The following is a 22,935-nucleotide window of genomic DNA, read 5'->3' on the forward strand; positions in this document are numbered from 1 at the left end:
ATCTCTGCATGGATTCGCAGGATCATTGACCTGGCTCTGAATCCAGACCCTCCTCTGTCACGTCGCCACAGAGCACATGATGTCAGGGGCATAGCTACGTCCCTGGCCTTCAAAAGAAATTTTTCAGTGACGCAGGTTCTTCAAGCTGGGGTGTGGAAACGTCAAATAACATTCACATCCCACTACCTGCAAGACGTGACCCACAGGAGACTTGATACGTTCGCTATCGGTCCTGTGGTGGCTGCACAACAGCTGGTTTAAATCCTCAAGCTCCTTATTGGACAAGTAGTAGAAGGTTGAGGGCATTGTTACCCGGTTTTATTCTGCATGAATGAAAAGGTTTTACTGGCCCTTATTCTTTTCTTCATCATCCCCTCTCTTGGGGAAAACAGCATCGTGGGTTCTCAGCATAGCTGACCTCAAACCACTGCAGGTAAACCATGCTCCCTTGTGTTCCTAGTACTGTATTAAGGTTAATACTGTTACGTCCCCATACCCTGATGAGGTGGTATTGGGAAAGTCCTAGTCTACAAGTTTCCATCTAAAGAACTTCAGCACAACTTTCTAGGATGAGTCACACTTCTTCATACCTTCACACACAGCTTGCGTAGGCCGCAGACCTTGCGTAGCAAGGTTCTAGCGAGGTGCAGGGACTCCTTATTTCTTGGGTGCTTACACACTCAAATAAGGAGCCTCCGGGCAAAGCCAAAAGCCAGACTGGCTGGGACGTCCACCCTTCCTAATGGGTGAGTCACCCCTATTAAATAGCGTGGTTTGTATTCCAGTTACGGAACAAATGACAAATTCGTAGATAATTTGTATTTTTCCTAACTATACAAACCTTAGCTATTTAACCAAACTTGCCCGCCAACCCTATCCCCCTTGAAGTCCTACCTCCAAGCAAAGTGAGCTCAAGCACAGGTGTGTGAGAGGGGGGTTAGTAAGCTACCCTCCCCTACCCCTGCTAACTAGCGGTGTGGATAGTAAACCCTCGTTAAAAATTAATGGCTCGTCATTTCAGCTACGCCAAAAGTAATACCCCTATTAAATAGCTAAGGTTCGTATAGTTAGGAAAAATACAATTTTCAATATTAAACTTACCCGATAATCATGTAGCTGTCAACTCCGTTGCCCGACAGAATTCTATGGAGGGATACGCCAGCTATCACAATACTAGAAGGGGGTGTACTTACCAGCGCCACCTGTGGCCAGGTACTATAGTACTTCTTGTTGACACCTCCTCAATTATTCCTCTGTCGTGCTTCCGGCAAGACGTTCTGGGATACGCTTATGATCTTCGAGTATTTTCACGGCTAATTGGTGAAGTATTCTCTCAGATTTCGGCTGTCGCTTTACTGGAAACCTTCTTATATTAGCTAGATAGCTTTTATATAGTCCTGATTAACGGTTAACGATCTTTTGCTTGATTTTGGAACCCCCTTTGGCTAACTCTTTGGATTCAAGATGTCTGACATTTCGCAAGCCCCCTCCCATAGACGATGTAGGTCTTGCAATAGGCGTATTCCGAAGGCCTCGGTAGATCCTCACACCGCTTGTTCTGACTGTAGGGACAGGCCCTGTCAGTTAGAAAATCGATGTGAGGAATGCGCCGGACTTTCGGAACTGGAATTTGTCCGTCTTTTGAAATATTCAACTAAGTTAGAGAGAGGTAGAGTTAGGAGGAGTTCTTCTCACTCTTCACTTTTTTCCTCACCTCATGATCCCCTACCTTTTCCTACCCCTGTAGTGGCTACCCCCGAACCTACTATTTGCCCTCCGCCTGATATGTCTGTTGTTTTGCGTGCTATTCAGGCCTTAGGCGATAAAGTAGAGTCAGTGGTAAGTGATCATAAGTCTCTGATGGCCGAAGTCAAGGAACTTAAGGTCAAGAGTGCAGTGGGTGGAATTAGTGCCAGTGCTGTGACGAGTGCTAGTGTCAGTGCAGTACCAAGTGCTAGTGTCAGTGCCAGTGTGGTGCGTGAGGATATTTCTGTGCGAGCCAGTCGTCCTCCCAGTCCGGGACCTCTTGCAAGCTCCCAAGCCCAGGGGAGAAGCAATGTCGAAGGGCATAAGGGTTCGGCAGGCCTTGTTAGGCGCACAGAAGTATTCTCGGTGGTTGCGGGCGTGTCTTCCAAAGACCGTCACTCCCACCTGCAGACGATTGAGCCCGTCTTTTTCTCGTCCGCTGATCAACTGTCAAAGAAGAAACGTTGGTCTCAGGTCTCGAGACCACTTAAACGCAGAGTCCAGTCCGCGAGTGCTCAGCCAGGTTGCAGTCATTGGCTCAGCTCTGACTCGCCGCAGTCATCTGTCGACTGCACTCCGCCCAAGAGGAGTAAGGTTCTGCCACAACAGAGCTCGACTGTTAAGGCTTTACCTCAGCCTACTGTAGTTTCTGCCGACCCCAAGTGGACTCTACTACAGTCCATGCAAGCACAGCTTTCGGACTTGATGCGTGAGTGTCGGGCTGAGAGTGTTGCGCCTCCGCCTCCGCCTACACTCCCTCCGCCTGCGCTCGCTCCGCCTGATCGCAGTACCACCTGCCAGGCGTACGATGTTGAGCCACGTTCTGAGTTTGCTGTTCCCAGTGGTGTTCAGCCTCCGCCTTCCTTAAGGCAACCTTTACAATGGGATCAGGAGGATTATACCTCTCTTCCTCCGCCTCCACTTGCTGCTCCACCAGTGATGCAACACTCGGTTGAGGTACAACAACCTCTCCCGTCCATGAGTCAGTCTCCTCAGCTCTCGCTGCAGCGAGCTCAACCCTCCACAAGGCAAGCACCACAACACCTTAGCCTTGCGCATCAGGAGCCTCAGCTTGAGAGACATTTACCTTGTTCTGCGCAGCCTCTACCTCATCGCGCTCCGCTCACACCACAGGAACAGGAACTTGCTACTCCGCTTCCGCCAACCGCTCAGCAAGCGCAACCCTTGGGTTCAACCACTCATGCTAGGAGTCAGCCTCCTCCACCCATGCGCCTTCCTTCTGCTTCGTCTTTTATTCAGCCTTTGCAGTCTGAGCCTCAGGTTTTCCCTCAACAGTTACTTGAAGAGGAAACCACTAATATTGTTCCTACTCGTTCTGACTCTGCTGTTCAGCATTCTTGTCCGATCTCTTCGCTACACTCTGGTGATGAGGCTTCTGATGATGAGGCGGCACACCTGGATCCCTCGTCAGACTTGGATGAATCCAAGCCTTCTCCACAGTCTATTGACTTTCGTAAGGTCTTGGCTCTGCTTAGGGAGGTTTACCCAGACCACTTTGTCTCTGCTATTCCCCGCTCTCCGCCATCTGAGTTTTCGCTGGGCATACAGCAAGCTAAGTCCACCTATACTAAGCTAGTCCTAGCAAGGTCCTCTAAGAGAGCGTTAAGGATCTTAGGGGAGTGGCTGCAGACTAAGCAACACCTTGGCAAAACTTCTTTCATGTTCCCTCCGACTAAGCTCACTTCGAAAGCGAGCGTTTGGTATGCCACAGGAGAAGCTCCAGGCTTGGGAGTACCTGCCTCTGCCCAGGCTGACTTCTCAAGTCTGGTAGACTCGCCTCGGAGAACTGCAATGAGGCGCTCTAAGGTTTGCTGGACCTTCTCAGACCTTGACCACTTACTGAAGGGAGTATTTAGAGCATTTGAGATGTTCAACTTTCTAGACTGGTGCCTGGGGGCCCTCAGCAAGAAGACCTCCCCTGCGGACAAGGATTCTGCCATGCTATTAATGTCCTGCATGGATAAGGCCATTAGGGATGGATCTGGTGAGCTTGCGTCAATGTTTGTATCAGGGGTTCTGAAGAAAAGGGAACAGCTGTGTACCTTCCTTTCCTCCAGCATTACACCTTGTCAAAGGTCGCAACTCCTTTTTGCTCCGCTCTCGAAGTTCCTCTTCCCCGAAGAGCTGGTTAAGGACTTGTCTGCTGCCCTGATACAAAAGGACACACACGATCTTGTAGCCTCATCGGCTCGTAAGTCTAAGGTTGCTACCTCAGTCCCCAGGACTTATCGCTCCCCAGTGGCTGATACCCCTGCTACGAGGTTCATACCGCCCTTTCGTGGTAGAGCCCCCAGCCGAGGAAGCTCCCGTCCAGACTCTTCTAGGAGCAAGTCTAGGAAAGGCTCCAAGACATCTAAAGGAAAAAACTGACTCTCCGCATCTCCAGACAGCAGTAGGAGCCAGACTCAAGATCTTCTGGCAAGCCTGGGAGAAGAGAGGTGCAGACGCCCAGTCTGTCAGTTGGCTGAGGGACGGTTACAGGATTCCATTCTGCCTCAAACCACCTCTGACCACATCTCCCATCAACCTCTCTCCCAACTACAAAGAAGAGGACAAGAGGCTAGCATTGCACCAGGAGGTGTCGCTACTTGTGCAGAAGAAGGCAGTGGTTATAGTCCGGGACCATCAATCCCCGGGCTTCTACAACCGTCTCTTTCTTGTGGCCAAGAAGACAGGAGGTTGGAGACCGGTGCTGGACGTCAGCGCGCTCAACGCGTATGTCACCAAGCAGACGTTCACGATGGAGACGACGAAGTCGGTCCTAGCAGCGGTCAGACAGGAGGACTGGATGGTCTCGTTGGACTTGAAAGATGCCTACTTTCACGTTCCTATTCATCCAGACTCCCAACCTTTCCTGAGATTCGTTTTTGGAAAGGTTGTCTACCAATTCCAAGCCCTGTGTTTTGGCCTAAGCACAGCTCCTATGGTGTTCACTCATCTGATGAGGAATATAGCAAAATTCCTACACTTATCGGACATCAGAGCCTCCCTCTACTTAGACGACTGGCTGTTGAGAGCCTCCACGAGTCGTCGCTGTCTGGAGAATCTCAACTGGACTTTGGACTTAATCAGACAACTGGGTCTGTTAGTCAACATAGAAAAGTCTCAGCTCATTCCCTCCCAATCCATTGTGTACCTGGGAATGGAGATTCGGAGTCAGGATTTTCGGGCTTTTCCATCGGCCCCCAGGATAAGCCAAGCCCTAGAGTGCATCTTGAGCATGCTGAAGAGGAGCAGTTGCTCGGTGAGACAGTGGATGAGTCTCACAGGGACCCTTTCATCACTGGCCCTGTTCGTCGAGCTAGGGAGACTCCACCTCCGCCCTCTTCAATTCCATCTTGCAGCTCATTGGGACAAGGGTTCGACTCTCGAAGCAGTCTCTATCCCAATCACCCAAGAGATGAAGACCACTCTCCTGTGGTGGAAGAACAATCTCCTTCTCAGGGAGGGCCTATCGTTGGCTATTCAGACCCCCAATCTTCATCTCTTCTCAGATGCATCGGACTCGGGCTGGGGTGCGACCTTGAACGGACGGGAATGCTCGGGAACGTGGAACGAGGAACAGGGATTGCTCCACATCAACTGCAAGGAGCTACTAGCAGTTCATTTAGCCCTGCTGAACTTCAAGTCCCTCCTGCTAGGCAAAGTGGTGGAGGTGAACTCAGACAACACCACAGCCTTGGCTTACATCTCCAAGCAAGGAGGGACCCATTCGAGGAGCCTATACGAGATCGCAAGGGACCTCCTCATTTGGTCAAGAGGTCTAAACCTCACTCTGGTCACGAGGTTCATTCAGGGCAATATGAACGTCTCAGCAGATCGCCTAAGCAGAAGGAATCAGGTCATTCCCACGGAATGGACCCTCCACAAGAGTGTGTGCAACAGACTTTGGACCTTGTGGGGTCAACCTACCATAGATCTGTTTGCCACCTCCATAACCAAGAGACTTCCGCTGTACTGTTCCCCTGTTCCAGACCCTGCAGCAGTTCATGTGGATGCTTTTCTACTGAACTGGTCCCATCTCGACCTTTACGCATTCCCACCGTTCAAGATAATAAACAAAGTTCTGCAGAAATTCATCTCGCACGAAGGGACACGGCTGACGCTGGTTGCTCCCCTTTGGCCTGCAAGAGAATGGTTCACAGAGGTACTTCAATGGCTAGTCGACATCCCCAGGACTCTACCTCTAAGAGTGGACCTTCTACGTCAACCTCACGTAGACAGGTTGCACCCAAACCTCCACGCTCTTCGGCTGACTGCCTTCAGACTGTCGAAAGATTCGCTAGAGCTAGAGGCTTTTCGAAGGAGGCAGCCAGTGCGATTGCCAGAGCAAGAAGGGTTTCCACTCGTAGAGTCTACCAATCTAAGTGGGAAGTCTTCCGAAGCTGGTGTAGAGCCAATTCAATATCCTCTACCAATACCTCTGTGACCCAAATAGCTGACTTCCTTCTACATCTTAGGAATGAGAGATCCCTTTCAGCCCCTACGATTAAAGGGTATAGGAGTATGTTGGCTTCAGTTCTCCGCCACAGAGGTTTGGACCTTTCTTCCAACAAGGACCTTCAAGACATTCTTAAGTCTTTTGAGACGTCTAAAGAGCGTCGTCTATCCACTCCAGGCTGGAACCTAGACGTAGTCTTAAGGTTCCTTATGTCACCTAGGTTCGAACCTCTCCAGTCAGCTTCCTTCAAGGACCTTACCCTCAAGACTCTTTTTCTCGTCTGCCTTGCAACAGCTAAGAGAGTCAGTGAGGTTCATGCCATCAGCAAGAACATTGGTTTCACGACCGAATCTGCAACATGTTCTTTTCAGCTCGGATTCCTAGCAAAGAACGAACTTCCTTCACGTCCTTGGCCTAGATCGTTTGAAATACCTAGCCTCTCCAACATGGTAGGTAACGAACTAGAGAGAGTTCTTTGCCCTGTCAGAGCTCTCAAATATTATCTTAAGAGGTCTAAACCTATTCGAGGACAGTCAGAAGCCTTATGGTGTGCCATCAAGAAACCTTCGAGGCCCATGTCCAAGAACGGGGTTTCGTATTATATAAGGCTTCTGATTAGAGAAGCCCATTCTCACTTAAAGGAGGAAGACCTTGCATTGCTGAAGGTAAGGACCCACGAAGTAAGAGCCGTAGCTACTTCGATGGCCTTTAATAAAAACCGTTCTCTGCAGAGCATAATGGATGCAACCTATTGGAGGAGCAAGTCAGTGTTTGCATCATTTTATCTTAAAGATGTCCAGTCTCTTTACGAGAACTGCTACACCCTGGGACCATTCGTAGCAGCGAGTGCAGTAGTAGGTGAGGGCTCAGCCACTACATTCCCTTAATCCCATAACCTTTTTTAACCTTTCTCTTGAATGCTTTTATTGTTGTTTTTATGGTTGTTACGGTAGGCTAAGAAGCCTTCCGCATCCTTTTGATTTGGCGGGTGGTCTATTCATTCTTGAGAAGCGCCTGGGTTAGAGGTTTTGTAGAGGTCCTTTAGTAGGGGTTGCAACCCTATATACTTTAGCACCTTTGGGTTGATTCAGCCTCCAAGAGGAACGCTGCGCTCAGTAAGGAAGACGAACTTAAAAAAGAGGCAGAGTAACGGTTCAATTCGACTTCCTTACCAGGTACTTATTATTTCATTGTTATTTGAGATAACTGTTATATGAAATATGGGATACTTAGCTATCCTTTAATCTTGTACACTGGTTTTCACCCACCCCCCTGGGTGTGAATCAGCTACATGATTATCGGGTAAGTTTAATATTGAAAAATGTTATTTTTATTAGTAAAATAAATTTTTGAATATACTTACCCGATAATCATGATTTAATCGACCCTCCCTTCCTCCCCATAGAGAACCAGTGGACCGAGGAATAATTGAGGAGGTGTCAACAAGAAGTACTATAGTACCTGGCCACAGGTGGCGCTGGTAAGTACACCCCCTTCTAGTATTGTGATAGCTGGCGTATCCCTCCATAGAATTCTGTCGGGCAACGGAGTTGACAGCTACATGATTATCGGGTAAGTATATTCAAAAATTTATTTTACTAATAAAAATAACATATTATCTACGAATTTGTCATTTTATAAAAATTTAGGTAGTGTTATTACTTCATAACAGTTCAATAATTTCTTATATGCTTTAAATTTGCCCATAGCATTGTGGTAAGTAATAAACCATCTAATGTTTATGTTGGTAACACTAAATAAATGGATTTACTGCAGTCAATTTCTTTAATGTTTATGCTTAAAGTTACTCAGACGGGGTATTATTTTCATACAGGCATTTGCGTGCTTCATTGTATGAGTTGTCCTTATTTATAAATTGTAATAATAGGTTATTAATTTTCCAGGTTATATTACTTATTGCATTGCTAACTGGTAGTTTACAATTTACCTTTTTCAATTCATGACATTTTAGGCTCTCATAAATTGGGTTTACTTGATTTTGAATATTTTATTCTCCTTTTATATTTTCAGTACTTACAATATTCAGACTAGAATTTATAGGCTGGTGAAGTATAAAGGAGAGGACTGCTGTGTTGATAAATACTCGATAATGGGAGCAAGCACAACAAAGTATGACTTCCAACGTGTTAACATCACTCTTCGTGTTCAAGTAAGTATTACTTAAATATTATCTTTTTATTTGTGAGTAATGAGTGCAGTATCTTTTAATTTTTCTCATGTGTGGTATGCATTGGATTGAGGTTGATGTTAAAATACAGAATTTTGATCATAAAGTTTCTTATTCCTATATTCACCTTGTGTTCATATTCCTTCTTCTCCAGAAGCTCGGTTTAATTAATATTTACCAAAAGAAATAGAAGATTTAAATCTTCCCATTTTCTTTCTTTCAATAAACATATGAGCCTAGTAGAGAGAGTAACATTCGAGCAGTAGGTGGTCTCACTGTCTCATCAGTTTCAAAGTCAAAATTATTGTACTGTATCCCTATTCTTTTCATACCACGAGGCATGGGAAGAAGGTGGGCATGTGTATGAACATCAGGGAAGTATAGAAATTTATTTCTATGAACGTCCTCTGATGTTCATTCATATTGCCGACTCTCGCACTGCTGTAGTTAGGACGGCAGGGAAGGATAACTTGAATTAAAAGCAATATACCATGGTTTAAGATTTACTAACATGTTCATGATTACTTTTAACAAAACATCTCAAAATACTGTTTGAAATATGCTACTCCAAATGTTTACTAAAGCTATTAAAAATATTGGAATATAGCTTATCTCTATTTGATAGTTCTTGACCTAAATGATACTATTGATTGATAAAAAATTGGTCATTAAATTAAAACCCTATATTCTCGTAGATAAGAGAGTTATATATTAACTGAATGCTATGGAGTCTAGACCTCAGCAATATTCATAAGTAAACCAGGATTCATTAAGGAAATGTTGAGTGAACACTGACCTAGTACGCCATGGAGCTGCTGCTAAAACTCCTCCCAAAGAAAGGTTTCTATAGAATTTGAGAGATGTAGCTGTATTGTTGATATCATAGACCTTCACTTTAAAACTGTATATTTGATTTGGGACTAACTTTGTGAGTTACTGTGACCAAACTTCAAATTGAATGATATTGCATTTTTGGTCATAGGGCAATTTGGGACCCTAATCACACAAAACAAATTAGTGACACTATCTCTAATACCTAATTTTTTGTTCATATAGCCTAATGCTAGACAATAAAACCTTTTTTTCTGTTGAAATGGTTTCATCCATTTTCAGAGAAGTGATGCAAAAAATAAAGGCAAACTCTTAGCCTTAAAATCAATTTTTTGTTCTGAAGTACGATGAAAAAGAAAACCATCTTGTGTTCCCCAAACGTTGCTTTGACCGACATGGTTTGTAGTTGATTTGTGTGTTTAGTTAAAGCTGATGTCAACAAGCAAAGTATTTTAATTGTAAGATCTTAATAGAAAGATTTCAACTGTTCAAAATTTGCATCTTTTAGATATTGTAAAACCACATCTGAATTCCAGAAAATTAGTCTAACTACTGGAAGCCTTTCAATACTTAATGATATAATACAATTGTTATGATATATGAAACAGACAGATTTAATCCCAGATTCTTGAGGTAGAATCAAGGAAGGATCTTATATCTCATAATGGCTAAAAATGAACATTTATCATAAAATACAAACTATAAAAATTTGATAATATTCATGCTTGACTGGGGCATTGACAGACTCTTAGCCTTGCACCAATAAAAAAGGACTACTTTGTTATTGTTCAGGAATATTGGTAGACGGTTTTTTAGAACTTATAAGACATTCTAGATGGTTTTAGGAAACCTTTGTTTTTAAGAATACAGTGCAGTCTTCATGGTGTCAGATGTAGCATGGATGAGTCAGGATGAATCACCTTTGAGAAAGGTTGTTTGAACAGATTGGTTTTTTACAAGTACAGTACTCTCTGACAACAGTTATTATAAAGTTATTATAGATCTGGTAACCATGTCTTCTGTGGCCAGAAAGGAGCTTTTCACAAAAATCCTGAACTTGTTTATTACCTGCCAAAGCATGGGAAATGGTGGGAATGATAACTAAAAAGCGCTTATTCGCGAGAGGTGTGTATATATATCGAGACTAAAACCTCAGCACAAAAGGGATAAGCAGAGGTTTAAAGGTACCTACATTATCAAGAAGAGAGATATAAGGATCCAAGCTACCATCTTGGTATTAAGCCTCACAAAAGGTGTCAAGAAAATTGGCTAGAATTATGGGAGACCGATATTTATTAGTATTGCAGGGCAAACTGTGTAAATACAGAATTTTCAATATTAATCTTACCCGGTGATCATGTAGCTGCAGCTCTGCTGCCCGACAGAAAAAACCTACGGGCGGGATACGCCAGCGATCGCTATACAGGTGGGGGTGTACAACAACAGCGCCATCTGTCGAGTAGGTACTCAGGTACTTCTTGTCAACAAGAACCAATTTTCTCTCTGTCGTGCCACCGGCAAGACCTACTTGATACGCTGTTGTTTCTGGAGTTGATTTTCACGCTATTTGGTGATGTATTCTCTCTAGTTATTAGCTTTCGCTGTACAGGAGTTATCATCAATACCTTATCAAGCTTTATTGATTAGATTTTGGATTATTTGTTGACGACTTGGATAGATTTTGGATTTCCCCCTTTGACTAATTCAAGATGTCTGACCCTACTCAAGTCCCCAAGTACAGGCAGTGTAGCGCTAGGGACTGTTCTAGGCGTCTTCCGAAGGCCTCTATCGATCCTCACACCGTTTGTTCCAATTGTAGGGGTAAAGCCTGTCAATTGGAAGATCGATGTGAGGAATGCGCTGGGCTTTCGGAATTCGATTTTCAAGAATTCCTTAAGAATGCACGTAGGCTAGAGAAGGATAGGATCAGGAGGAGTTCGTCTCGCTCTTTTGATTTTTCCTCTCCCCATGCCCCTCAACCTATTCCTTCCCCTGTAGTGGTTACACCCGACCCTTCTACTAGCTCTCAGCAACCCTCGATGGCAGAGTTGAGTCATTAGCGAATGACCGCAATCAACTCTTAGCCGACGTCAAAGAGTTGAAGGAGAAAAGTGCAGTGGGAAGTGTAGTGAGTGCAAGTGCTGTGAAAAGTGTCAGTGTTACGCATGAGGGTGCATCTGTTCGTGCCAGTCGTCCTCCCAGTCCGGGACCTCTTGCAAGCTCCCAAGCCCAGGGGAGAAGCAATGTCGAAGGACCAAAGGGTTCGACAGGCCTTGATCAGCGTACAGATGTACCCTCAGTGGTTGCGGACGTATCTTGCAGAGATCGTCCCACCCACAAACAGACGAGTGAGCCCATTCATTCCTCGTCTGCGGAAGAAGTTTCTCGTCAGAAACTCTGGACCAAGGTCTCACGACCTCTCAAGCGCAAGGTCCCTTCCGAGCGAGTCCAACGGCCCAGGTGTAGCCACTGGGTCAGTTCGGACTCGCCGCAGTCTTCCGAAGACTGCACACCTCCCAAGAGAGGTAGAGTGGTTCCACAGCAGGCAATCACTCCGTCTGTTGCTGCACCAACCGCTGTAGACCCTAAGTGGTCTTTGCTGCAGTCTATGCAGACTCAGCTAGCTTCCTTCATGCAGGAGTATCGTGCTGAGAAGGTTGATGCTGCACCCGTTAACCCACAACCTGCCACGGTTGTGCGCTCAGCTGACACTGCGGCTGCCTGCTCCCACACTCCGGCTGTGAGACCTCCACCACCGATGCGCAGTCGACCCTGCCAGACGCATGTTGACGTTAGCCGACGTGCGGCACCCTCCGTTGACATGCGTGAGCTACCGCATCAGCAGTGGGAAGGTGCTGTCAAGCTGCCGTGTTTTGACGCAATGCGGCAGTCTCCGCAACCCACGGCAGTCCCCACCACGCACCACCACTCCGCTTTTGTTGTTGCCAGCTCTCAGACTGACCAGCAGCGGCATGATGTTGGATCCAGTGCAGCTACGCATGCACCCGTGCTGTCGGATTCAGCCGTTCAGCTTTCTTCTCCTCCTTTGCCGCTTCCTCCTCAGCATTCGGATGAAGGAATCTCTGATGACGACGAAGCTGCTCATTTGGACGATCAACACTCCGACATAGATGAACCCAAGACTACGCCTCCCTCCTTAGACTTTAGGAAAGTCCTTGCTCTGTTTAGGGAGTTGTATCCGGACCAGTTTGTGTCTGCAGCCCCACGCTCACCTCCCTCTGAGTTCGCTTTAGGCATGCAGTCAGCAGCTCCTGCCTTTACGAAGCTCGTACTCGCGCGCTCATCCAAGAGAGCTTTAAGGGTACTGGGAGAGTGGTTGCAGGCCAAGAAGCAACTTGGGAAGACGTCCTTCGTCTTTCCCCCCACCAAGCTTGCTTCCAAATCTAGCGTCTGGTATGCCACGGGAGAAGATCTCGGCTTGGGAGTTCCTGCCTCTGCCCAGGGCGACTTCTCAAGTCTGGTAGACTCTCCCCGCAGACTGGCTATGAGACGCTCCAAGATTTGCTGGACCTTTTCGGACATGGACCATCTTTTGAAGGGAGTTTTCCGTGCGTTTGAGATCTTCAACTTCCTGGGCTGGTGTTTGGGAGCGTTGAGCAGGAAGACCTCCCCTTCGGATAAGGACTCTGCCATGCTCATCATGTCATGCATGGACAAAGCCATTCGGGATGGATCTGGCGAGCTTGCGGCTTCTTTCGTGTCTGGAGTTCTTAAGAAGCGAGATCACCTTTGCTCCTTCTTGTCGGCGGGGATCACACCATGTCAGAAGTCAGAGCTGATGTTTGCTCCGCTATCCAAGTGTCTCTTTCCTGAAGAGCTGATCAAGGGGATTGCCGCCTCGTTGATCCAGAAAGACACCCATGACCTGGTGGCGTCATCCGCACGTAAAGTCACAGCTTTACCCTCCGTGCCTAGACCTAGGATGGACACACCAGCGTCTAGGTTCATTCCGCCCTTTCGTGGCAGAACCTCCAGCAGAGGAGGTACCCGTGCCGATAGTCAACGTGGCAAAAAGAAGAAGGGTTCCAAGTCCTCAAAAGGCAGAGTCTGACTGCCATCTTCTCCAGACAGCAGTGGGAGCCAGGCTCAAGAACTACTGGCAGGCCTGGGAGAACAGGGGTGCAGACGCACAGTCTGTGAAGTTGCTCAGAGAGGGGTACAGGATTCCATTCTTGCGCAAGCCCCCTCTAGCAATAACTCCCATCGACCTCTCTCCCAGGTACAGAGAGGAGGACAAGAGGCTAGCTTTACAGCAAGAGGTGTCTCTCTTGCTACAAAAGGGAGCGGTAGTCATAGTCCGGGACCATCAATCCCCGGGCTTCTACAACCGTCTCTTCTTAGTAGCGAAGAAGACAGGAGGGTGGAGACCGGTGCTGGACGTCAGTGCTTTAAATGTCTTTGTCACCAAGCAGACGTTCACCATGGAGACGACGAAGTCGGTGCTAGCATCGGTCAGGAAGGAAGACTGGATGGTCTCGTTAGACCTAAAGGACGCGTACTTTCACGTCCCCATCCACCCAGATTCCCAACCTTTCCTAAGGTTCGTCTTTGGGAAGGTGGTTTACCAGTTCCAAGCCCTGTGCTTTGGCCTAAGCACGGCACCTCTAGTGTTTACCAAGCTGATGAGGAATATTGCCAAATTCCTGCATTTAGCAGACATCAGAGCCTCCCTCTATTTGGACGACTGGCTTTTAAGAGCTGCGTCAAGTCGTCGCTGTCTGGAGAATCTCAAATGGACTATGGATCTGACCAAGGAATTGGGTCTCCTGGTCAATATAGAAAAGTCCCAACTCGTCCCATCCCAAACTATAGTCTATCTAGGTATGGAGATTCAGAGTCAAGCTTTTCGGGCTTTTCCGTCGGCCCCCAGAATCAGTCAAGCCCAAGAATGCATCCAGAGCATGCTGAAAAGGAACCGATGTTCAGTCAGACAGTGGATGAGTCTAATAGGGACGCTTTCATCGCTGGACCAGTTCATCGTGTTAGGGAGACTCCACCTCCGACCCCTTCAGTATCACCTAGCTGCTCACTGGAGAAAGGACATGACGCTAGAAGCGGTCTCAGTTCCTATATCCGAAGAGATGAAGTCTGCACTGACTTGGTGGAAGAACAGCATTCTTCTCAAGGAAGGTCTACCACTGGCTGTTCAGACCCCCGACCACCTTCTCTTCTCGGACGCATCAGACACGGGCTGGGGTGCGACACTGGACGGTCGGGAATGCTCGGGCACGTGGAATCCGGATCAAAGAGCACTTCACATCAACTGCAAGGAGCTACTGGCAGTTCATCTGGCCTTGAGAAGCTTCAAGTCCCTCCTTCTAGGCAAGGTGGTGGAGGTGAACTCCGACAACACTACAGCCTTGGCGTACATCTCCAAGCAAGGAGGGACTCATTCGAGGACGTTGTTCGAGATCGCAAGGGACCTCCTCACCTGGTCAAGAGATCGAAAGATATCGCTTGTAACGAGGTTCATTCAAGGCGACATGAACGTCATGGCAGACCGCCTCAGCCGGAAGGGTCAGATCATCCCTACAGAATGGACCCTTCACAAGAATGTTTGCAACAGACTATGGGCCCTGTGGGGTCAGCCCACCATAGATCTGTTCGCTACCTCGATGACCAAGAGGCTCCCAAATTATTGCTCACCGATTCCGGACCCAGCAGCAGTTCACGTAGATGCCTTTCTTCTGGATTGGTCCCATCTAGACCTTTATGCGTTCCCCCCGTTCAAGATTGTCAACAAGGTACTGCAGAAGTTCGCCTCTCACGAAGGGACAAGGTTGACGTTGGTTGCTCCCCTCTGGCCCGCGAGAGAATGGTTCACCGAGGTACTGCAATGGCTAGTAGACGTTCCCAGGACTCTTCCTCTAAGAGTGGACCTTCTGCGTCAGCCGCACGTAAAGAAGGTACACCCAAGCCTCCACGCTCTTCGTCTGACTGCCTTCAGACTATCGAAAGACTCTCAAGAGCTAGAGGCTTTTCGAAGGAGGCAGCCAGAGCGATTGCCAGAGCAAGGAGGACATCCACTCTCAAGGTCTACCAGTCAAAATGGGAAGTCTTCCGAAGCTAGTGCAAGGCGAATTCAGTATCCTCAACCAGTACCTCTGTAACGCAGATAGCTGATTTCCTTTTACACCTAAGGAATGTAAGATCCCTATCAGCTCCTACGATCAAAGGTTACAGAAGCATGTTGGCAGCAGTCTTCCGCCACAGAGGCTTAGATCTTTCCTCCAACAAAGATCTACAGGACCTCCTTAAGTCTTTTGAGACCTCAAAGGAGCGTCGGTTAGCCACACCAGGTTGGAACTTAGACGTGGTTTTAAGGTTCCTGATGTCAGCAAGGTTCGAACCGCTTCAATCAGCCTCTTTTAAAGATCTCACTTTGAAGACTCTTTTCCTCGTTTGCTTAGCAACAGCTAAAAGAGTCAGTGAGACACACGCCTTCAGCAGGAACATAGGATTTACATCTGAAACGGCTACATGTTCCTTACAGCTTGGTTTTTTAGCTAAAAACGAGCTCCCTTCTCGTCCTTGGCCCAAATCGTTCGAGATTCCAAGTCTGTCCAGTTTGGTTGGAAACGAACAAGAGAGAGTACTATGCCCAGTAAGAGCTCTTAAGTACTATTTAAGACGTACGAAGCCATTACAAGGACAATCAGAAGCTTTATGGTGTTCTATTAAGAAACCTGCTTTACCGATGTCGAAGAACGCAGTCTCTTATTACATCAGACTTTTGATTAGAGAAGCCCATTCTCATCTGAATGAGGAAGACCATGCTTTGCTGAAGGTAAGGACACATGAAGTTAGAGCTGTCGCTACTTCAGTGGCCTTCAAACAAAACAGATCTCTGCAGAGTGTAATGGATGCAACCTATTGGAGAAGCAAGTCAGTGTTCGCATCATTTTACCTTAAAGATGTCCAGTCTCTTTACGAGAACTGCTACACCCTGGGACCATTCGTAGCAGCGAGTGCAGTAGTAGGTGAGGGCTCAACCACTACATTCCCATAATCCCATAACCTTTTTTAATCTTTCTCTTGAAATGCTTTTTATTGTTGTTTTTGGGTTGTACGGAAGGCTAAGAAGCCTTTCGCATCCTGGTTGATTTGGCGGGTGGTCAAATTCTTTCTTGAGAAGCGCCGAGATTAGAGGTTGTGATGAGGTCCTTTAGTATGGGTTGCAGCCCTTCATACTTCAGCACCTAGGAGTCGCTCAGCATCCTAAGAGGATCGCTAGGCTCAGTAAGGAAGACGTACTTAAAAAGGCAGAGTAATTGTTCAAGTCGACTTCCTTACCAGGTACTTATTTATTTTATGTTTGTTATTTTGAATAACTGCTAAAATGAAATACGGGATACTTAGCTTCTATTGTTAACATGTATGCTGGTCTCCACCCACCCCCCTGGGTGTGAATCAGCTACATGATCACCGGGTAAGATTAATATTGAAAAATGTTATTTTCCTTAGTAAAATAAATTTTTGAATATACTTACCCGGTGATCATGAATTAAAGGACCCTCCCTTCCTCCCCATAGAGACCCAGTGGACCGAGGAGAAAATTGGTTCTTGTTGACAAGAAGTACCTGAGTACCTACTCGACAGATGGCGCTGTTGTTGTACACCCCCACCTGTATAGCGATCGCTGGCGTATCCCGCCCGTAGGTTTTTTCTGTCGGGCAGCAGAGCTGCAGCTACATGATCACCGGGTAAGTATATTCAAAAATTTATTTTACTAAGGAAAATAACATTTTGAAGCGCTACAAGAAGAAATCAGATCAGGTAGATACCGTGTGTCACTAGACTTTACTGAAAAGTGCATTAAAACCAATAGTTACCACTTTAGGATTTATGTTACAGCTTGAAACATTGGCATTAAATTTGTAAAATAATAAAAACTAACTACATGGGCTTAAAAAAAAAAAAAAAAAAGCTTGGAGTGAAAGTATTGTCATCATCCCCTCTATGATCAATTATATTAGCCTTTTCCACTAAAATAAAGCTTATTAAAAGACTAGAATTAACTGCAAAGAAAAGTATTTAAAAAATGCTAACAGGCTTATTACCCCAAAAACAGAATTTGTAAATTACTCTAAATAAGAAGAAGCATACCCATCAAAAAGAGAGATGGCTTTGTTATAACAACAGAAGATGAAGAAAGACAACGTTGGATGGAAAACTTTAGTGAGGTTATGAATAGGACATATGAAAGGAATATTTTGATTGATATACTTGAAGCTTATGAAGACCTTGATGTGCTCATGAATGAATTCAGTGTGTTTGAAGTCGAGATGATACTGGCCGAAAATAAAGTGACTCCTAGACTACTTACAAGATTATTTTGTAAAATTTGGCATGAAGAGCCAAAACCTGAGGAATGGGAGTTAGGAGTGTTGGTGAAAATAGCAAAAAAAGATCTGACTGATTACAATGATCATAGAGGCATAACACTTAACGTCAGTTGTTATGAAAATATATAGTACTGTATGCTTTTTCTAAAGAGACTTGAGAGAAAGATTGATGAAAAGCTGAGGGATTAAAAAGCCAGATTTAGAAAAGGAAGAAGTTGCACTGACCATATTTTCATTTTAAGAAATGTTGTACAACAATGCGTACAATATAGAAATCCCCTTTTGATGGTATTTGTGGACTATGAAAAAGCCTTTGATATTGTGCACTGGCCAATTTCGTGGAGAGTCCTGCGTTATTATGGAATACCTCTTAAATATGTAAATTTGATTAAATCCGTTCATGAGCATAGCAAGTGCAAAGTTAATATTAATGGAGTCTTATCAGATGAATTTCCAGTGAAGAGCGGAGCACTCCAAGGAAATGTGTTGTCAACCATGTTGTTTATCCTCCTCATAGATTTTGTAATGCATAGAACAGTCAGAGATGGTGGAGAAGAATTGGACTGGATTGGTGATAGGAATTTAGCAGACTTGAAGTATGCTGATGATGCTGTCCTTGTTAATAGAACACCACAGGATAATCAATGTTTCTTATCATAATGCATGAAATATCACACGAGGTTGGGCTCAAGATAAATAGAAGAAAGACCGAGATGATGAGAATGGAGTATGCAATGGAAAATGAAATATCATTGGAAGGAGAAAGGATTAATGATGTAAAATCTTCAAGTATATAGGAACTATGATCTCCAATACAGGGTCTTTAGAATTAGAGTTTAGTGAAAGATTGGGAAAAGCAAATCAGACAATGGCTAGGTTTAGTAAAATTTGGAAATCAAATTGCTTGAAATTAGATATAAAAATCAGACTATACATCAGTTTAGTGAGATCAGTGTTACTCTATGGACATGAGTCATGGTATGACAATGAAACAATCTCCAATAGGTTCAGTAGATTTGAGAACAAAGCCCTCTGGAGGATATTGGGAGTTAAAAGGCAGGACAGGATTAGAAATGAGACTATAAGAGAGATTACTCGAATGCCGTATGTGGACAAGATCCTGATGAGGGGTAGATGGAGATGGTTTGGGCACGCTCTTCGCAAGAGAGATTAGTTCACCAAACTTTCAGCTGGGCTTCACAAGGCACTAAAAGAATTGGAAGACCCGGGCCTACATGGCTCAGGACAATGAAGCGCAAAGTAGGAGAGGATGAATGGAGAAGTATTAAATTGAAAGCTCAAGATAGAGATGACTGGTGAAATCTAACCAAGGCCCTTTGTGTTAATAGGCGTAGGAGGAGAGGATGATGATAAAGTTTTTCATTTATTTGGGGTAATAATGGACTCAAAGGATGGTATTATTACTAAATTTATAATGAGGTAAGCTAATAGACTAATCTGATTCAGGTTGTAATGTGTTTGATGCTTCAAAGTCTTGAAAAATAAACAAAATTTAAACTGACAACTATGCTGCATAATAGTGATAATTATTTAACAACATGTCCACAAAGAAAAGGGGAATTGAAAGGTTTATAAGGTAGTTTTATCAAAAGATTTCAGGAGCACGTAGCTTTCACTTCATTTTTTTCCAACTGGCACATTAGTGTTGTGAATATGCTAAGGCTCATGAACGAAAGGCATAGCCTATTTAACGTCGTCTTGGAAATAATAGAGATGTAATATTTGTGATTTAAAATTTTTATTTTTAACTAAAGTTCTTTATTGAATACAAATAACCCAGTATAATAGTTACATCTATATAGCCAGACTCATAAAGATAATAAAAACACTTGTGTTAGAATTTTCCCGACTAAGGTAGACTCCTTATGAGCCAGTGGCCGGGCTTGCAAGCAAGCAGAAACCCACTGTCATCCGGAACGTGATGTAATATTCCAGCTATAGCTGATTCATCACCAACAAAAAAAAAAAAAAGAATATTTAGAATAATTAGAAATATAAATATTTCTCTCAAAATAAAAAAAAAATGTTGCATAAGGGTACTTAGTTTAGCAAGAAGTGGGATATAAGGAACCAGATTACCTACTCTGTTTTCTGCATTGTATTCTAGTTGTCTAATAGAACTACTAGGGATATAGAACAGCAAGGGTTTAGACGGAGAAGATGTAAAGTAATTAAAGAATTTGAGAATCCGCAAGAGAAATTCAACTCCCTAAGGCTCAGTAAACTTTCAGAACACTTACTGAAGGAACACTATGTAAATATGACCACTAGATCTCAGGTTAATACTGTATCAAGCAACTATGTAAGCAAGTCAGACTTGCCTCCCACATATATGTGCATACAGTATATATATATATATATATATATATATATATATATATATATATATATATATATATATATATATATATATAATGTCTGTTTGGGGTGCAGATAGCTATGGTTATCTTAGGGTACGTCCCTGATTATACACGATATCTTCGGATAGTCGTCGTTTCCGGGAGTTGGAACCCCGTGATACCTGACAGTAATTCTCCTGTAATATCAATCTCAGGAATGTTATACTGTAGAAGTTGCAAGAAGGAACTTCCATCAGGACGACATGACTTGAGCCCAAACATATATATAAATATATATATATGTTTATATATATATATATATATATATATATATATATATATATATATATATATATATATATGTGTGTGTGTATATATATATATATATATATATATATATATATATATATATATATATATATATTTATATATATATATATATATTTATATATATATATATATATATGCGTAAAAAATCACAGGGAAATGTGATGCTCAGATGCAGAAGAACCACAGGGAAAATGAAAGTGCGAAATATACGATTAAGTCCTGACTAGTTTTGTGATACTTCTTCAGAGGACTGATTTATTGAGAGGTTTCTTTACATTTTATAGGGAAAGTAAACGTACGAACATACATATAGAGGCTTACAGAACAATGACACTCCCAAACCAGCTAACTGGGCTGTGGTCAGGTGTTTAGTGGGCGGAGATGCAACCTCATTAGACACCTGCCAAAAAGGGTCATTTCTGGTGACAGGTATATTCTTGTTTTTTGACTTTCAATACAGTTTATTTATATGAATAACGGTAGTCTTATCTATATAAATACATAAGCAAAACTATATGTATATATAAAACACATCTATATATAAATATATAAAAAGACATATACATACGTATACACAGACAGGCATACATACATAAACATGTATAATATATGCATAGACATATACATACGTGTACACATACTGATATACATATACAGACACATACATAGACTTACATATAAATGTTTTTTTACACATGATTACCATGTATATACATATACACACACACACACATATATATATATATATATATATATATATATATATATATATATATACATATACATATATATACACATATACATACATACACATACATACATATATACATACACATACATATACACACATACATACACATACACATATACATACATATACATATATATACACACATACATATACATATACGTACATATACACATACATATACATACATATACATACATATACTTATACATATACTGTACATACATATACATATATACATATGTACATATACTGTACATACATATACATATATACATACATACATACATATACATATATATACACATATATATACACATATACATCTATGCACATACAACATTATTACAATAAAGGGATTTTGACGAAGGAAAAATCTATTTCTGGGCTCCGACCTGTGCCGCCCAGTGAAATACTCCTAGAGCACTATTTCTAAGGAATATAACTGCTATATATTACCAGAGAAAAAAAGCATAGGAATGCCAGGTTGAACCCAGCTCGCTCACCTATATAAGGTGTCGGTATAAAATACTGGGGCGTGATAATTCACAACCAGAGGTCTCGCACTATTTAGATATCTCCTCTTCAAAATCCCCGCCACAGCGAGGTGCCGATCAACACTACTACCACTAACCCAACCCACGCCAGTGACGTCACTCCTCATAGCACCCAAGGTTTGGGGCCCATGTTGGGAGGGAAGTCAAGGGAGGGTTCACTGGGCGGCACAGGTCTCTCGCCCAGAAATAGATTTTTCCTTCGTCAAAATCCCTTTTCTGGGCTCCGACCTGTGCCGCCCAGTGAAATAGTACCAGAGAAATGGTCCCAAATCTTGGAACACTACCTGAGGAAGTAAAATAAAATCCAAAATAACAGGTAAGAGGATAGCAAGACATAGTTGATTAAGGTTCACTATGTTCAGGAGGAATCACATTCCCTGCTGCCACTGTAGCAAATATAAGGCTTCCAGAGGTTTTAAGCAGTGGCGTTTAAATACTGTTGGAGACTTCCAGCCTGTATATTTAGTAAGTCCAGTGAAGTTCATAGTAATTAACTGAGGTAGCTACAGCTCATATATCATGGACGTGAGGGAGTGATGTGGGAATGATTCTAGGTAGCCCGTTAATGAAATGCAGAATCTTCTGTCTGAGTCCTTTCAGGATGATTGTTCTTCACCTTCTCTAATGGGTAAGGGCCCCGAGGACTGAACGGGAGATATGTTTAAGTAGGCTTCCAGAGTGTTTACTGGACATAAAGATGGGTCCTGCGGAAGTGGGACAATCTTCCAGGGGAACCGTCTGTCCTGGGGGTCCTCATTTTCGCTAAAAATCTTTTGTCAGGGGAAAGGAGTACTTCCCCTGACGAGAGAAATTCAATATGACCTGGATCTCTAGACAAGGCTGAAAGTTCTGATATTCTGGCGCGAGAAGTCAGGTTCATTAAGAACAAGGATTTCCTAACTAATGGAATATAATGGCAAGTCTCGTTAAGAGTGTCTGAAGCCAACTTAAGTACGTCATTCAGAAACCAGGAAACTGAGCTAGAGTGAGTTGATGGTTTCAAACTGGCGCAGGTTCTCGGGATGGATGAGAAGTATGAATCTGTAAGGGCAATATTAAAGCCAATTGTAAAACCTTCAAGGCTGACTTAATTTGTGGTAATAGTACAAGTCGCTAAGTCTGATTCAAATAAAATTCTGAAGAAGGTTAATGTCAGATTCATAGTCATCGTCTCAACCTTTGAGTCCCTTAAAAACTGGCAAGTTTCATAACAGCCGAATCATACTGTCGAAGGGTGGATCCCCTCTTATCTGATTCTAAAAATAACGTATTGGAGGATCAATATCTGCACCTCTTGAGCTGCAAATTTCATAAAGTCCAGAAAGGTAGGGCATTCTGAATTTGAGG

The 22,935-nt window shown here is 43.7% G+C and overlaps 1 protein-coding gene across 1 annotated transcript in view; it reads left to right on the forward strand.

The window, feature by feature from the left end:
* The window catches only part of Polr1B (RNA polymerase I subunit Rpl135), a 494,679-nt gene that overhangs the window by 376,336 nt on the left and 95,408 nt on the right, over positions 1–22,935 (forward strand). Inside the window, exon 17 of the mRNA XM_068386504.1 lies at positions 8,240–8,378. Within this exon, the coding sequence (XP_068242605.1) occupies positions 8,240–8,378 (139 nt within the window). The remainder of the gene's footprint in view (positions 1–8,239; positions 8,379–22,935) is intronic.

The sequence above is a fragment of the Palaemon carinicauda genome, chromosome 1 (assembly GCF_036898095.1).
Source record: "Palaemon carinicauda isolate YSFRI2023 chromosome 1, ASM3689809v2, whole genome shotgun sequence".
NCBI classification, from domain to species: Eukaryota; Metazoa; Arthropoda; class Malacostraca; order Decapoda; family Palaemonidae; genus Palaemon; species Palaemon carinicauda.